Source organism: Drosophila obscura, unplaced genomic scaffold (genome assembly GCF_018151105.1).
Source record: "Drosophila obscura isolate BZ-5 IFL unplaced genomic scaffold, ASM1815110v1 contig_17, whole genome shotgun sequence".
NCBI classification, from domain to species: domain Eukaryota; kingdom Metazoa; phylum Arthropoda; class Insecta; order Diptera; family Drosophilidae; genus Drosophila; species Drosophila obscura.
Genome location: NW_024542757.1, coordinates 3,388,372 through 3,406,970, shown reverse-complemented (window position 1 = coordinate 3,406,970; position 18,599 = coordinate 3,388,372). Strand labels below are relative to the sequence as shown.

Below are 18,599 nucleotides of genomic sequence, written 5' to 3'. Positions count from 1 at the left end.
CTTAATGGCGGGGAGACAGACCGTCATTATTATATGGCACTCGGATGTTGTTTATGTAGTTCTTTCGGTGGCTGTTTTTTTTTTTTTTTGCGTCTATCTAAGGGTTTCTACAGAACTAAAGCACATCAAAAATTTAAGTTTTCTGATATATTAAGAGAATTTTTTAATTTAGAAAAACTATGGAATATTAATAACTACAGATAAATCTTGCTTGTAATGAGTTCTAATTACATTTTGGTATTGCTTAAAAGTAGAAAAAGGCATTAAAATAATTTTATTGGAAAAGTTTTCTGGTAATGAGAGGCGTATATATACATATATTTTTAGCCACACCCAATACAAGCTATAATGGTGCAATAACATCGCCCTAATGGTACAATTAATAGCCTTTCCATAACCATTTAAAAAGTGTGTAACATGCAACGCCATTAAGCTCCATGTTCTGGCAACAGGTGAGAGCCTGCCTGCCTGCCTGCCTGCCAGACACCTGCCCAGACTCACTCAGGTTCAATGTAATCGTCTCTCCCATCCGCACCAAACGGATCGATATGTTGGGGGTGCACCCTGGACTCCTTCAGACGTGGGGGGGGGGGACTGGGTCATGAGTCATGAGGAGTGTTGCAGAGTGTTTGCAGCCTCCACCACCTGTCTGGTTGGTGGTCCCCTTCGGATGTGTCCATTGTTCGCTCCTCTAAACGTTTGTCCGCCGTCCGGCAATTGCATTGAGTGCGTTATCATGTCAGTCGTTTGCTGCTCTGCTCCGAGTTTCCTGTCCGCTGCTCGAGTTTTTGCTGGTGGGAAAACCCCCCCCTCTCTCGCCCTCCCACCCCCGCTGTAATTAGCAGTGCCTTGCCATTACGAAGCTCCTCCATGCTTGGGGAACCAGTTTAGTTTTTCTCTTTGGCTCTGACTTTCACATGCCGCAGAAAAAAAAAAAAAGCCTGAGCTGTCGACAGACACTTTCGCAGACAATTGCCGATGACGCTCTCATCATCATGATGATGCCGATTTTCCATGACTTTCCACAGTTTTCCTAGTAGCTGTTACAATTTTATTGTTGTTTTCCGATTAGCCGTGCAACGTGAAAAGACAGCAATGGCTTTTTCTTTTTGCACAACAACAGAAGAGATGAGGTGCAGACGGAGGAGGAGTAGGCCCCATCCATGTATGGTAATGACCTCGTCTTTGTCTCTTTTTGCTAAATCAATGCTAAACATTTATGATTAATACCAAAACAAATGACAGCATTTGCAATGCTATTAATTGTGGCTTTGTGGCTATAAGCCAACTGCAGATCAAGGTCTGAGCCAAATGTATATAAAAAATTGCCCAAGAGAAATGTGTCTACCCGTCTTCACACTTTTCATAATTTTTACCCAAAAAAAGATAGACGTTTATCTACAGATCTTAAAAGGTCAGTCCATCGACTAGAGATGCGAAGTATGCAAATGCGTCTATCGATTATATATGCAAATCGATAGCTAGCCGGGCAAAGAACGAGAATGCGAAGACGAGAGAGACAACCGGAAAAGGAAATGATTGGAGCGCATTTTTTTTTGTTTTGTTGAGACCTCAACCCGTTGTGTGTGTTTGCCTTCTTCGCGTACGGAATAGTATCTTAATATTATTATTTATACCTCTGTTTATTGATAGCTGTGCGGCGCCTCAAGGCTGCCTGTCTGCCTGCTAGCCGGCGATTGTCTTTGGCTTGTTCGGAGTATCTATGTATGCATGATATATGTACTACCCGCAGCTCTAAATTGCTGATGGCTTCGGCTTCCCCCTGCCAAATATTTGTTGGGTTTTTATTAATTTTTTGTCGGCGGTTGGCGGTTGGCGGTGGGCGGTGTGGCATCCAATTGAGACGCGTGCCTTGTCACATATTTTTTGTGTATTTTTTGTTTGGTTTTTGTTGAGTGCTGGAAAAGCCAAAGAATGAAACAAAGTGCCATAAATCTTTGCCGGACTGTGGATTGTTGGGGCATTAAAAAAGTTTGCTTTTTTGCTTTTATTGCTAATTGATTTTGTGGTACAGATCTGCCTGGGAAGAAAAGCAGCTGGAAAGGGAGGAAAACAACGATTGGAATGTGGTGGGAGATGTTTCATAGAGTGCTCTGTGGATTATCCTAATGGAAGATGCTCATTTGGAACTTCCTAAACATGGATTTCCATCCAACAATCGTTGGAGTTGCTTTTGCAGTGTGGCATATACCCACACCTGTTTATACACATATGTACGACTCTTGTCTTTTGGCCCAAAATATCGGATGTGTGTCAATTGAATGGCACCATTTTTCATGTTTAACCAAATCAGCAAACCCCCCTCCATCCACATCCCCATCCCAAGCCAGTAAGAAAACCAACAACGAAATCAAGTCGAAACGACAACGACAACAAAATTCGCGGAAAAGCAAAAGCGCAACCAGTTTTGGGTTAAAAGAGTGACCGATGCAGAGAGAAAGAGAGAGAGAGAGAGATAGAGAAACCACCGTTAAGTTGTCAGCAGCAAAGATGGGCGGGGGTTTGCCCTGATAAATACCCCACGACCGACCATGTATCGCTGTATCTTTTATATGTATATTTAGTTTTATTTGCGGTTACCTTTTCGGGGCGCCTTGGGCCTGCCCCCCTTCCTGCCGCACGTGTCTGCCACACACGTCAATCCAGGGGATCTCTCACTGGCAGCAACCAAACGACGAAAAGTTGAACAAAAATAAAAGTTACTGCCCCAGAAATGGGGTCATCTGTTGATTGGGCGGTCGATCGGTTTGAAGGAAGTTTTCCTTTATTAGGCAAAGAGTTGTCTATGTGGGGTCTCCGAGCGATGCCTTGACTTGATTGCTCTCGTTTAAAGTAGTTCCGAGTGGTAGTTTCCCTCATATCATAGCATACTCTCGTGATGACCATCATTGGAAAAAAGAGTTCTGCTTCTTTATATATTTGTTCTCGAATCCCCCTGGCGTTTTTCTGCTATTTTTCTTGTGCTGAACATTAGTTGAAGTCTTTTTTTGGGTGGGCCACGCAGGTCCATTATCTTTCGGTTTACTTTGGCATTATATACATGAGAGTGTGTGTGTGTTTCGTTGGGGAATGGGTGGGGGGGACTCTTATGGGAATGTGTCGCATATGTTTCAGGCTGTTGCGTTTCACCCTCTCCCCACCGTTTTCCCTCAGCGAGGTGCCATCAGAAAATGGAAATCACGCAGCGCGGCGCTTGGCTCTCTCTCTCTGCTACGTGCATGGAAATAACAGCAGGAAATTAAAAGGATCTGTACTCCCCTATATATATATATACATATGTGTATGTATGTATATAACATTCATTCAGAAAGTGTGTTTGTGTGTTCGTAGGCCTATTATGAAACCTTCTGGACAAGCCGGCAGCGGATATTTAATTGTTTTCGCTCTACAAGACCCCCTATCCGTGTACTCCCAACTCCCCCTTCCCAGTGTGTGGCGTGTACAACAATTGTTGTCGTTGTCGCACAGTTAATAAAGTTTATTGCATTCGGGAATGTCTCGTTAGGTATTGTGTATAAAAGGAGGAGGACCCCACTACCTACTACTATTCCCGTGGTCGGTGGTCGGTGGTCGCGTGCAAGTCATTGACATACTTCCATGTGAGTGGAGCCCTTCCACAGGGGACACGACGCGTACATATCTCTAGTCCCTGCTTGAGGGTCAACTATGGGGCAAGTGTCCAGCCAATTGTCAAAAGAATCGCCTTACAAACGGACATGTTTTCCGAGCTATGACTAGACCTCAAAAACTAAATAGAGGCGTTGCCGAAGAGCGTTGCTAGAATTGAGCTTTTGGAACGAGAAGTTCGCCAGGAAATGCAACACCTTGGTATATGGAAAGTACTTTAATTATCGCTGGGCTGGCATTCAAAGTTTTGGGGGACTCTTACACCCCATATATCACCCGTATCTTTAAGCAATTCCCATGGTGTTTATTCGAGTTAATTGAGCGCAGATCCAATCCAGATGTTATCGGGAATCATGTAATATTACGTGAACTTTTCGATGGGATTTACCTACAAACATACAAATATACATACACGATGGGAAGTTTACCTGTTGCATGCTGTAACCGGTGTATATCATTTTCATTATGTATTCCGGAGCCTATAAATAGATGTTCGCTCCGGCTAACCCCCCCCGCCAGCCAATGATGGGCGCGCTCATTTCAGGCGTAACAAATTCTTCTTTTACTTCTGTTTTGTTTTTCTTTGGTTCTTTCATTTCCCTTCTACTCCCAAGAGACAGAGTGAGTTGGTACGGTGAGGAAAGGAGAAAGGTCTAGTCATCAGAGTCTGCGGGTTCTGCCTTTTGACTTTGCGACTTTCAGACTCTTTTTTTTCTTTTATACCTTTTGGCTTGTACTTTAGCTTTTGCTTCCAGAAGCCCAGAACAGAACAGAACAAAAACAAGCCAGAGAGAAAACAACAAAACAAAATAAAATAAAAGTAAAGTGAGCAAAACGCAACAGAGAACATCAGCAGCAGCAGCAGCAACAGCAGCAAGCAGCAGCAAGCAGCAGCAACAGGCAAGACGACACGCAAAGCTATAAAAATGCCTTAAATGTCGTTTATACTTACATACATACACACGTACATATGTATATAAAATTCATACATATATGTATGTAGGTATCTGTAGGTATATACGGGCTTGATTCTCTTCTTTTTCTTCGGTCGCTGATGTTTTCAGAAATATTTTTGTAGACAACAAAGCGCTAAAACAAGAAAGAAACACTAACTAAGCCGAAGCTTTGGATACCCTGCAATCATTGATCAATATATATTGAGCGATAATCAATTATAACGGTCTCCAGATATATAAACAATAATAAAAAAAGTCATAGGTCTGGGTAGAACCTGGCCTAAGTCGACGGCAGCTCTCTACTTCGATCCACAATATATGTATATATAATTCCTCTGCTGCTGGGAACAATCATACCCTACCCAAAGGGTATCGTAATAAACTTAAGAACAACCTGTTTGCATTGTTTTTGTGTTCAGCAGCAGCAGCAGAAGCAGTTGGCAGCGGCAGTGACAGCGACAGCGACAGAGCGACAGGTTTTTTTTTTTAACTTAATGCGGGCCAAAATCTCAGCTCAGGCCGTTCTGCCGCCGTCTCCCTTGATACGATACACCCCCCACCGCAACCCACCGTTCGCAGGGTGGAATTTGAAAACTTAGACTAAGTCTCTCTTCTGCTGCTGCTTCCCCCCTGCCGCTCTTCGCTCTTCACTCTTTGCTATCCACTGCCATTGATATTCTGCTGCTTCTTCCTCATGTGGATCGTGATTCTTTTCGATTTTGTTCTAAGCTCCACTCTCTCGCTCTGTGGCTTTTTGCTTCTCCCTCTGCTCCAAGCTGTGTGGTGTGGTAGCCAGAGCGAGAAGAAATGAAACCAGTTTTTGGCGCTTAACAAACTTTTGCTTTATTATCCACGGGCCCTCTCCCTCTCTCGGATATTCGGATGGCAGCAGAAAGAGATGGAGATGGGGATGGTGATGGAGAAGGAGCCGGGTGGAGAGGGCAACCTGCTCTCAGAGCTGGAACTGTCGATCGATTCGTCTGTCCCTCAAATGATTCACCTGTAAAAGGTTTCGCATGAGTCAAAACCTGTACAGTATGGGGTACACACACATGTATCATTGAAACTGCATTGCAAACCGAAACGAAATTCGAAATTCTTGTCTTACACTCAGACCCAGAGACAGAGGGGCAGAGACAGAGACAGAGTCTCGTACCTCCAACGATCTCCTCCACTGACCTAGACCATGACTAATCGCCGAGCAATTGTCATTGCAGTTTACGATGTGCATATCTCTGATGCATTAAATATTTATGCGCCACATTATGCTCTTCGATTAACTTTCCCCTAATTAAATGTCTTTCAATTAGCTGCTTTCCAAATGAGCAAAATGTGGGAATGGCATCGCCAGGGGCATTGGGTTGCCAATCGATTGGTGGGTGATGGTGACATTGCTGGGGGTGATTGAACAACAAACAATAAATAGTCAGAGTAACTAATGCCAATGATGGGGGTTGATTAACTGCCCTCATTAACTAGCTAAGCCGCCAAATACTCTACCAAAGAACTTTCCACTAGGGGGCTTAAAATGGATCCCCCCCCAATTCCCAAAAAAAAAACTCTATCCTCTCTGTTTGCGTTTGTCCCTCACTTGTCCACTATGTTTGTGCTACAAAAAACACACAAAATTGGACATTGCGGATAGAGCAATAGGCAAACAGAAATGATTGTCAAGGCATTTAGACAAGTGAGAGAGAGAGAGAGAGAGACAAGTGTACAAACAGAGAGTTACACTTACAACGCGATACGAAGAACGCGTGTAAATAGGGAAATAAAATGGATTGGTTTTTCCATTCAAGAGGAAGTCGAAAATGTTCACCCTCTGCCACTCCAACTGCCTCTGGTGAATGATAGGAATCCAAACACAGAAACCACATCCAGATTTCATGGAAATTTAAGAACACACAAAACCAGGCAGGCAGACCATCAATTTTGGTGACATTTAACTCGACTGCGGGTCGCGGGTGTTGCAAAGACCCATAAATTCCCCCCAGTAGATTAATTGTTGCGAAAAAGTTAAATATAATACTCATATGCATATGACCATAAATTCGCGCTGGTCAAGAGAAGACAGCAGAAGAGAAGAGAAGAGCAGAGCAGAGCACAGAAATGGAGAGATGCTCTGTGTGTTGTGGTCTATCAGAAGTTTGCAATCTCTGGTAGAGTGGTTACCGGGAAACGAGGGGGTTTCCGAGATTTCCGCACTGAGATACGAAGCGGAACATGTGTCGAGCGACGGTGTTGATGGTTGATCTATTCAAGAATTATGTATTCCTTTTCGTATAGGTTTTGGTTCGGTTCTGCTGCTTGGGGGCTTGCTTTGGCGGCTTAGCTGAACTGTGTTCAAGGTAAAGCGAAAAAATTTGCAATTAAATGAAATGAAAATTTCATGAGCTCTTCTTGCCCCCCCCCACCCCCCACGCGCGCTCAGGGGCGTTGAACCTATCCTACCACTGCCTATCTAGTCTCTAGTACTCTTTCAGTGTGACCATAAAATGTTGTGAAAGAAAACGAAAACGAAAACGGGTTCGGGTTCCGATTCAGATTCAGATTGAAGGAACATTTCCGTAGACTCATTTCGGGCCTCTCTCTTTACCCCCCCGCCTCTCTATTGCAGCTTTCGATTGTTCAGAGTATTAAATGAGGAGGAAGGCCCGCGAAGATGTATTTTGAGCGCAAGCAGGTGCGCAAAAAATAATAGAAAAAAACTACCCAAAAGTACAGCAAGAGCAAAAAGGAGCGAAGAAAGCCTGAAACTCCAAACCCCACTGAGTCGGGCAGTCGCACACCACCAAAACAGCAGCGGGTAGAAGGAGAACTCGAACTGGGAACACTCCTGCCTGAAAGGAGCTGCAGAAGAAGAAGAAGGCCAAGCCTTTCTCTCCTTTCTTTTGGACCATTTGCCAGGGACAAGTCGCTTGTCCCCAGCCAGCGAGAGCGTGCAAGGATAACGGCCACAAAACGGCGACCGTCGGCTACCAAACGATGATGAAACGACGCTGGTCGAACAACGGGGGCTTCCTGCGCGTGCCGGAGGAGTCTTCCTCGGAGGTGACCTCCTCCTCCAACGGCCTCGTGCTGCCCGGCGTCAACATGTCCCCCTCATCCCTGGATTCGCACGACTACTGCGACCAGGATCTCTGGCTATGCGGCAACGATACCGGCCCCTACGGCAACAGTAACGGCAGCGGTGTCGGTGTCGGTGTTGGTGTCGCCCAGCAGCTGCAACAACAGCAGCAGCAGCAGCAACAGCAACAACAACAACAACAACAACAACAGCAGAGCGTCATCGCCCTGGCGATGCACGGCTGCTCCAGCACCCTGCCCGCCCAGACCACCATCATCCCCATCAACAATGGCTCCAGCAATGGCTCCAATGGGAATGGCCACTACGTTCCGGGTGCCACCAATCTGGGCGCCCTGGCCAACGGACTCGGCCTGGTCAATGGCGGAGGGCTGCTCAACGGAATGCAGCAGCAGCAGCAGCAACAGCAGCAACAACAGCAGCAGCAGCAGCAGATGCAGAATGGACACGGTCTCATCAATTCCACAACGCCCTCGACCACGACCCCGCTGCACTTGCAACAGAACGGACTGGGTGGCGGAGGCGGAGGCGTCAATGGCATGGGCCTCAATTCGCATCTGCACACAAATGGCAATTCGAATGGCCTCCTCGGAGGCGGCAACATCGGTGGCGGCGGCATCGTTGGAGTAGGAGTAGGAGGCGGAGCAGGTGTCGGTGTCGGTGTCGGTGGCATGGGTATGGCCATGCAGCACACACCGCGCAGTGATTCAGCAAATTCCATTTCATCAGGTGAGTCTCCATAGGGTTCTTATATACATGCGTAACAGTGCCCTTTAGGGATAGAAAAATATACCGACAATACACGATTTGAATGGAATGAATAAAGAAATGGAACTTTCAAATGCCAACAAAATATTTGAATTTCCAAAGAGAAATTCTAGTTGGAGTGTTGGAACTACAATTCCCGAAATTGTCCCTGAATTATTGTTGGCTTACTCGTTGATTAATGAAATATTTTTGGAAGCTTTTCTGCCAAAATCAAATGTTATTTTTTGGGAATTTTCCCCCGTTCGTAAATTGAATCAAATTTTTTGGTTTGAACTGTGCAGGCAAATTCCACAAATTGTTGTCAGGGTTTTTCTTTTTCTTTTCCTTTTCAATCTCCCTGTTTCGTTTTTGTTTTGTTTTCCCCCGACCACGCCCATCTGTGGCAGTACATTGCACTAATTATATTTTATTACACGAAAGAGCATTTTATGAGGCATTTTTTTATGGTATTTCTTGTGATTCCTCATCTCTATCCCCCACCCTAGCACGCTCTCTCTCTCTCCTTCTTTCTCTCTTTCTGTTTTTGTTTCTCTTTGTTGATGAGTGGCAGAGGATGAATGGGGGGGAGAAGTCTTCAAAGTCAGTTGTTGGGGAAGAAGGGTGGTGGAGTGCAGGGCAATCGACACACAGATGCATACACTCAAACAGAGAGGAGGCATGTGCATGTGCATTGTTGTTCAGTTTATCAGCAGCGTCATGGTACACAGCACACACACACACACACACACACACACAAACACAGAACCAATAAACACACACACAGACAGCAGAGACAGAGCCATGTGCTATGGGGAGGGAGGGGAGCTAGGGGAGGGAGGGAGTATAAGGGCGGTTTTAGTGGCTGTTGCTGCTCCCGGGAGCTGAAGCGGGACTGCAGCTCGATTTTGAACCTACCTCAAGTTGTTCTATATTTAGGGCCTCCCCGCAGCGAAACGTGGCAAGCGAGTGAGCTAACCGAGTCGCAAGGAATTCTTCTCCATCTTTTCCATCTTGCGCTTCTTCTTTATGCCGCCTCGTTGTTTTTCGCCCCCTTCCTCCTTCGGTAGCAATTGGCTGCAATTGTGCAGCGGTCGCCGTGACGTCACCCGGTCTGGGTCTCGGTCTCCGTTTCGTGGCAGCCTTCGCTTCGGCTGCTGTGGAATTGACCTCGTGCCAAATGCAGTGACCGGGTAAACCAGGTCAGGTCGGGTCGGATCGGGTCGGGTCAGGCTCCTCTCGGGACACTGAGATTGCTGAGGAGGGTTGGTGTGGTCAGGGGGATTTCATTTGCATTTCGACCCAAATTGTGCGGATGCGTGGGAGTTCAAGGACACAGCACAATCAGAAATCGATGCAGGCCAGCGCCTGCCTCTGCGACTGTGACACAGTTTCCAAGTGTCGGCCCCGGGGCAGGGTCATCAGCGTAGGAAACAACAGAGAGACAGAGAGCACCAATAGAGCTGCATTTCGACTGGGCGCTGCGGTTAAGGCTCTGTCTAGGGCTGGGGAGATTTGGGTGATGGAAGGATCAAACTTGTAATGGTTGTTACCATTATCTGTCGCTCTGGCGAAGACCCACATTATGTAGTTTTAATCTATATTTATAGTTGCTTTATTTTGCCGCTTGATGTACTGAAACTATGATTACTAATAACTAATTAATAATTTTCATAAATTCACGAAATTCAATGAAATATTTATACTTTGTGCAGCTTCTAAGCTACTTTTACTTTGAGCTTTCGAACTTGTTCGCTCCAAATGACTTAAATTAGGTCACACAGCTCAAACTAGGGCATGCCTTTTCGCCTTCGATCCAGGCCAAGCTGCGGCAAGGCAGCAACAAGCATGTACCGCAAGGACAAACTGAACTTTAGCAGTCGATGTGCACATACATATGCATGTGCAGCAGCGGTCTCTCTCTCTCTCTCTCTCTCTCTCTCTCTCTCTCCCGCCTACGTGCTACGTGCCTGTGCGAAAAGTATGACAAGCTCAAGTACACGACCTTAGCCCCTGAAAGAGATGGCGGTTGCTGTGGCTGCTGGTTAACTGCAATGCGAGGCAGCAACAACAACATCATGTGTGTGTGTGTGTGTGTGTGTGTGTGCTCTTTGAACAACTGTTTTTTTTTTGTTCTACTATTTCGTTTCGTTTCTGGACATACCGGGTTGTTTGGTTTGGTTTGACTGCGATGCGAAGCTTATTTGCATTTCTTTTGTCCAACTTTCTAGGGGGTTGCTCGATATTTTTCTATGACATAATTTGTTTTTGTGTATGCGAGTATATCTGCTGGCTGTATGTACGAACACCTCAAGCCGATCCTAAAGCTCAAGGACAGCAACAAGCAACAACAAATAAAGGTGGAGCGGCAGAGTTATATGTACATACATACAATGGCAAACAATTTAAGCAAAATGTACGCGGGGCGGGGTAGTAAGTACTCGTAGTATTTGTGTGAACGATAAAACCAGAACGATAACGCCAGTTGACAAGTTTTTCGCTTGTCTCTCTGACGACGACTTGCACTCTGCCACACACACACATGCAATTACCCACCTTATACCTATGTGTGTGTGTGGTGTGTGTGTGTGTATTCGCATGACGAAAAAATTGAGGTCAATGATTTTGTGCCGCCATTTCACAGTTGTCGCTGCTGCTGCTGCTGCTGCTGCTGGCTGCTGTCAGCTATCGACAATCGCGATCAGCCGCGAACAGCCGAACAGCAAGCGCAGCGCAGCAGAGAGCCATTGCTGGCACTTCGTGTGCAAGCGAAGCGCCAAGAACCCGAACCCGAGCACCCAAACTTAATGAGCGCAAAACGTAATTGCGCTCTCCCGCTCATTGGGTTGGGGTTCGTAGAGCGCAGAAGGGCGAGACAGGGCTGAGCAGTGGCGGGGCGGTCTGTTGACGCCCGCATTGCTCATGATCGCACTCTCCCCCCACTCACACTGCCAGTCTCTCTCTCCCCCCCTCCGCACGAGTTTTTGTGAAGCTCCTCCTCTGCCCTCTTTGAATAGCTCCACCCTCCCACCGTGATACATTGTACGGTTATTTACATTGTTGTAAGCTCCGCAGCTCCACCGTCGCCTGACATTGATAAGCCCCCCCCCTCCACACACCGCTGGCATTACAATTGCTTGACTTTGACTTTTAGTCGTACTTATTTATATTTATGCAAAATATTCTAGCTGTCATCATGGATGGAAAACGATTAAGATATCAGAGTTATGGATGTTAACCCTCGCCAGAGATCATAACTAATGGATATGCCATTGCAGGGTGTGATGGATGGGTGGGGGAGATGGAGATTGTTTTTCAGCAAATATAAACTTGTTTTCTTTATTCTCGCTGTAATAGCTAACCAATTTCTATGATATTTGCTGTACAGATCGATCTCATCATCATATATTAAAGTTCTTCTAAGTCACAGTTCAAATGCAAATAAATTCTGGTAATACTAACACTAAAATGTGACCCTTAATATTGAAATCTGTTCGTCACTTCGTCACCAAATGACTTCACTTAGTTTTTCTCTCACAGATACAAAAACCTGATTCATATTCAAATTTCAAAAACGTCTAACTGCATTTGGCGGCCATCTTGAAAGTTATTCACTCGCACACATTAGTGACGTCACAGGCCATAGAAAGCGCCTGGTAACGATGTCTGTGTGTGTGTGTCTGTGTGTGTGTTTGTGTGTTGCATTCTTTTTGGCTATTTTCGTAGAATTGGCATTAATTTGCAAAGAGAGAGAGAGTAAGAGAAGAAGCCACGGAGATAGCAGAGACATTCAAGTGCAATAAAACGCTTGCTCTCTCTCTCTCTCACACTCTCTATGCGAACACGTTTTTATAGGTTAATGACACAACCTGTAGCCGGCCTGTAGCTGGGACTACGACTAAAGCAAACGCAACGCAACGCAACTAGAAATAATTTGTATACTAAAATAATATTTACAACAGCAAAAGCTGCAGCCCGAAAGCGAAACAGCGATAGGGAGCTAATCGAAAAGTGAAATTTAATTGTGGAAAACTATTCCAAATATGTTTTCTGTTATTTCAGTGATATGTACAGATGTACAACAGTCTTGCCCCACTGTGCCGCAAGCAGCCAGGCGCTAAAAATATAATAATTATTATTTAACAAAAAACAAACCAAAAAAAAAAGGCCCAAACTATGTCAGTAGTGTGTATGCACAAATGTTGTCCAAAATACAATAAAAATAGCGTGAAAAAATAGAAAAAGAAATTGGGAAATATTTTGTATATAAAAACACACACACACCAATACACAGGAACGTGTCTATTCTTGATTAGCCGCAGAGAAAGAAAGAAAAAGTGAAATGAAACATAGAGAAAGAGAGTGGTAGAGAGAGGGAGAGAGAGGAAAGGCAGCAGACAAAAGAAATAAAAGACAAAGAGCAAAGTAGTCAAAAAAAAAAACAAAGCATTCAGTAAACAGAAAACAAAAATAGAGAACGAATTTTGGATAAGTTCTTATAACTAAAAATGTGTAAGAAGTTCCTAAGAGAAAGACTTTAAAATCTCGTAAATGATCTCTGTAGAAAATCCATGCCACTCAAATTTTTCTCTCTATTTCTCTTTCTATCTATCTCTTTCTCTGGGGGGAGAGTACTTTCTGTTAGATAAGCTTCCAAAACCAAGGTCTTGTTGGGGATCTCCGCAGACCAACTAACACACTTACAATGCCATTTCATCTCCCTTTCTCTCTCTCTCGCTGACTCTCTTTCTATGATGTTCTCTCCCACTTTGGCTTTGGCTACCAATTAGTGCAGCATTCTTGACTGCGACTCTGCGACTGACTCCGACAACTTTCTTCGGTTCGGACAAAACGAGTTTCCGCCGCCAGACACCACCATTCGTTCGGTATTCTGCTTCTTGACTTTCTTCTTCACTTCACTTCGCGAAGCCCGAAGCCCGAAGCTTCTATAAAAGCAATAAAGTTGTCTCACTTTCTTTCGTCTTGCGGTCTCTCTTTCCTCTCTCTCTCTCGCTCTCTCTGTCGCTCTTTTCGGCCGGGTGAAAGTTGTTGTTGGCTGCTGCTGAAGCATGATTTTCCACTTTTTCTTTGCCCCCCTTTTTCGTGGCATGCTGTTCGCTGATGTTCAACTGCAGCGCAAGGGGTGGGTGGGGGGACAAGAGATTGAATACAATTTTTTGATTTATGCACCGCTGATTGCTGGCAATTTTTCCTTCAGCAGCATCTTGCTGATTTTACATAAATTTCCCATTGTCTGCCAATTGTTGAACTTGAAACACACAGCTGGGAAAATGGGGGAAAATTGAGAGAGAGAGAGAAAAGTGGGGAAAGGCCTTTTGGATCATGGCTACTGTCTTGATTGATCCCCAAATGCAAAATATCTAGATATATCCCCGCCACCAACTCGACGATCATTTCCATCAATTTGTGATTGTGATTGAAGTGAATGGGGAAGGTGCTTCGGCTGATTATAGAGCGGTAGCTGATCCAATCACGATATACATACATACATATGTATGTGTGTACTTTCCAATGATTTTGAATTGATATACCAATATACTCGTATATTTTGCAACAATTTTCTGTTTTAATTCTAATTAAATTCTCTGACATTGACACCAATCGAACGCTCAATTAACTGCATGAACAATATATATGTATAAATATCTGCCATAAAATATTCAAATCTTTATAATTTGCAATTATTTTTTTTTTTTGCCAATTAATTTGAGAATATGATAAATCATCAAAGCAAAAAATAAACCAAAATTGAGATCCCCACCTGTGGATGAGGAGGATGAGCTCGTTATATTCATTTGATGACCATAATTTGTGCAAAAATATGAGCTGAATTTCCATATTTATATAGTTGGGTCCAATGCGTGATGGGGTGAAAATGAGTCAAGTTATTGCTTCCAGATGGTTGGTTCCTACTGCTACCATGAACAGAGACACTCTTACAGATCGCGAGAATTGCTCAAAGTGGCAAACCATAAAGCGGGAAATGCAATTTTGTATGGCAGAATTTTATTATGGCCATTTGGATGAGCTTTGTACAGTGTTTCAAGTGGGCTGAAAATATCCATTACTATCTAGTATTTACATAATATTCTTCCTGTATTTAATTCATTCAAGAAAACCTTTGATTAATTACTATTTTTTTAATTCTGTTTCGCTTCAGGTATGTGTACATCGAAATGCAAAGAACAAAACTTATCAAAGCTTTTGCGATTACGCTCCATGAGCGTCAACGGGTAAGCCCCCACAAGAGAGAGGGAGGGGTGGGGGGGTCGAAAGTGTGAATGTTAGATAGTGCGTGCCCGAAAGTAGGTCAGACGGCACCAGCACCAGCAACAGCAACAGCACCAGCCCCCCCAGCAACAACAACAGCCATCATCATTAGCCATAAATTGTGCCCCACACTCACTCGCACACACAGCGTGAGGCGCCCACGCTCCAGGCTCTCAGATGCAAGCAGATAAAACACCTTGTGGAAAGCTGGAAAAACTTTTCCACCATCAGGCATTGCCATCATCATTTCTACATTTCTGTCTCAAGAGTCAATTGGTCCAAATTTGTAGTTTCAATTAAAGACTCGAATCAATTAGAGAGAAGTCGAATCCGAAGTCTTTTGGGGTGTGTATCGTATTACGAGTACATACCATACTCGTAAGTGACCTCAAAATGGATATGCTTCTTCTTCAGTTGCGTTCCTGGAGTATTCGATTTCCTATGGAGTGTGGGTTTTGGCATAACCAGATTTGATTGGAAGATAGAGAAATGGCAGAAGCGGAGCTTGTAGTTACATTTAGTTTATCGCTTGTATTTGCTCATAAATTCCACTCTACCGACCACCTCCCAGGCATTATTTGTCCATTGAATAGAAATGCAAACTAAACATTGACCCGAATCTGTCAATTAACCCAAATGACTGCCACACACACACACACACACACACACACACACACGTGCTACACAAAAGACACAGCCCCAGAGGCCCGAAATTTCTGCCGATCAAGAAATTGAAAGAATGCGAGAGGGGTGGGTGGCCAGGCCAGAGTTCCGGACTGCGTGACGGCACCTATCGGGGGGTGTCGGTTATCGGATGTTATCGCTGTGGGCGCATCTTGTGGCAGCCTGCCATAAATGCGAGAACCCAAACAAACGAAAATCTAATCATTCACAAGCCCACAACTACAACAACAACAACTACAACAACAGCACTACACCAATCCCTAGTACTGTATCTCAGAAAGTAGGGCAGCACCGCACACCACACGAATTGTAACCCAAATTTGGACGCACACGCATTTTCCACATCCCCCCTCCCATTCCACCGCCACTCTAACCCAGAAGCGTGCGTGTGACAGGGATGGCAGGTGAGAGAGGAGCACCAGAGAAAGAGAGAGGGCGGACAACGACGACGACGACTGTTGCGTTAGCCCCCGTCATCTTTCACTCTTTCGTAATGGGCTAAAGGTGATTTAGCTCAAACTAGAATCCATTCGGAATGGCCACGCACACACCTACACCTACACCCACACACACACACACACACACATATTTTGTAATCGGAAATATTCCATTATGTGTGTGGTGGGGGTGTGTGATGGTGTAGGGGGTTCTTCTACGCTGCTTTTCCCTAAACCAAAAACGTGCGTAGGGCCTACGTGCAGGGGGAGAGCGATTGTCTCAAAGAGAGTGTCTGGAACTCTCTTCTGTATAGATGGTTCTCCTCTCACTCTCTCTCTCTCTCTCTACACTCTCTTCTGTGACTTATCACTTAAAAATAATATAAACAAAAGCAGATGAGGAATATTCACTGGCTTATGCAGATTCATCTCTGATCAGCTAGATCGGAAGCTCCACAATTCAGTAATTCTTAGAATCTAAATGTACTTTGTTCAAGTAAAAATCAATCAACTTGCAACTAGCTCCATCATAGGTTCAACCTTCAGCACGTAGTCAAGCCATTTAGTTCAGTGTACTAAACCCGTTTCCGCATTCGCACAACGCACCGCAGCGCTTACAGGGCTGAAAAAAAATAAAAATGTTTATATTCGTATGTAAATGAGACACAACGGACGAATGACTGACTATCCCCGCAACTACTGTGATATGATATGATGGTTGGCCTATGAAAAGCCAGGCATTTCCTATGCCAAACTAAAACGTGTTTATTTTCTTTTGTGTGGTGCCGTCGTCGCTTTGCGTTAGCCTTCACACTTGACCAAAGAGTTCATGAACTGGCAGACGTAGACGACGGAGGTGGTTTTGTGTTCACTTTTTAACGATTGGCTAATTATTTGACTCACAGCTTGGGCTGGCTGTGGGGTTTAGGTTCAAGTTCAGGGTCGAAGTCAAAGTCATAGCCATAGTCGGAGAGTTGGAGTTGGAGTTTGTACTAAAAATGCAACCGCAAAAGTGCGGAAGTTTCCTAGATAATTATTTTAATTAGTCGCGCAGTCATAAACGAATGAAACGAGCGAATTAAATGTGGCTTTTAGTTCAGTTTAAGTTGCAGTTCATTCAACCCTTTCGTAGGGTACTACTACTCGTACAGGGTGCACTAGTTTTAAGCGTAAGCCCTCTGGTGTGCTGGTCAGCTTTTCCTAATTGGGGTTGATGCGTTCTTTGCGTGTGGCAAATCAATAACCTTAGTACAGCTCGCCCCAGGGCTCACCAGGGGGCGGGCAAGTGCTTCAATTGTTTGTGTTGGGCCACCCTAATCACAGGCCCAAAAGAGAGGCAGGAATTAATATTGGGCCCAAAATCATAGAGAAAGAGAGCGAATAGTGACTGTCAACTTTCGCTTCAGTTTTCGTTTGTGTGTGTGTGTTTTTTTTCGGCGCCTCCGCATTCGATGATGATAACACAGTGCCCCACAATCGTGGGTTCGAATTGAGGTTACTCCCCATGTATGCGTGGGGATGTGTGGATCGGGTGTGGATCGTGGGGGCAGGGGAATGGGTGTGTGTGCGTACATTGTAGATATCAGTCTTTAGCTGATAATGCACATTTGTGCTATTTATTTTGCTATAATAACACTCTGCCTGTTCCTTTTTTTTTTTGTTTTTTTTCTTCTTGTTCTTAATATAAACAATGCTCTGTCGCTCCGCTTCTGCTCCGTGTGTTTTCTGCGTGTGTGTGATAAGATAAGGCCACGCAACTCAGTGGTAGAGAGCAGCTCGTAAATATATGTACATAGGGAATACTCGTAGTCGTAGAGCGGAACCTGAAACGTAGATCGCCCCATGGCAAGTGGACGAATGCACACACGCGCGACAAACGAAAACGAAATTCCTTGTGCACGAACAGGAAATGACTTCCATGAGATGAAAGCTCTGGGAAATTCTTCAATTGGGTTTCAATTTCATTAAATTGCTTGAAAATTTATAATTTAGAAAGCTATTTTCTGAATGGCAATGGGCAGGAATTTAAGCGAAATTTTAAGATATTTTTCATACCATTTGTATAATTTCTATGACTCAATCAACATATTTGGGACAGCTCTAATTGAAATGAATGCTTGAAACTGTGTTAAGGAGAGATCTACCCACCCAAAAAAAAACTCTATCGCCCACCGCCTCCTTAGACAACTCCATCTCGTGTCTGTCCAAAGGAAAAAGAAAGTCGTGTGTGGCGTGTGGGAGGAGCAGGCGAAGGCGAAGGCGGGCGAATGCAATTACTCAGTAATTTCTTAATTGTTTCGCCACACGAGTGAGTTTATCAACATAATTATATAAAATATGAAAACATACAAGTAAAAGTATGCGAGTATCCGAAACTGTGTCAGCTCTAACCGCAGGCCAGCTTTGCGCTTCGATCTGAAGGCTAGACGCCGAGCCTGAGACTTACAAAAATTTCTTTGATTCAATCAACTCGATCGCTCTTGCTGTGGTGGGTGTTGCTGCTGCTGTTTCTCTCACTTTTTTTGTTTCATGAAGGTTTTTTGCACAGCCAAAAAAAAAAATGGAAAAAAAAATCCGGCTAAACAAATAAACGTTAAGCCGCAAATAAAAAAAAAAAAAAAAAAATGAAATGTTAAATAAGCACGCACTTGTCTGCTGGTTATTTGTTTAGAAACAAAAAAAAATGGATGAAAATACTCGTAAAAAAAATATAAAAATGTTACAAGGTTAGCCCCTGCCTGACAAACGGCACGA

At 44.3% G+C, this 18,599-nt stretch overlaps 1 protein-coding gene across 3 annotated transcripts in view; it reads left to right on the top strand.

Annotated features, from left to right (window-relative positions):
• Positions 1–18,599, top strand: part of LOC111077611 (ecdysone receptor) — a 70,362-nt gene that overhangs the window by 30,772 nt on the left and 20,991 nt on the right. The window contains exon 2 of one of the 3 annotated variants that reach the window (XM_022371957.2): positions 7,222–8,418. The exons of the other annotated variants lie outside the window; for them this stretch is intronic. Within the exon in view, the coding sequence (XP_022227649.2) occupies positions 7,590–8,418 (829 nt within the window). The 5' untranslated portion in view covers positions 7,222–7,589. The remainder of the gene's footprint in view (positions 1–7,221; positions 8,419–18,599) is intronic. 3 annotated transcript variants of the gene reach the window in all.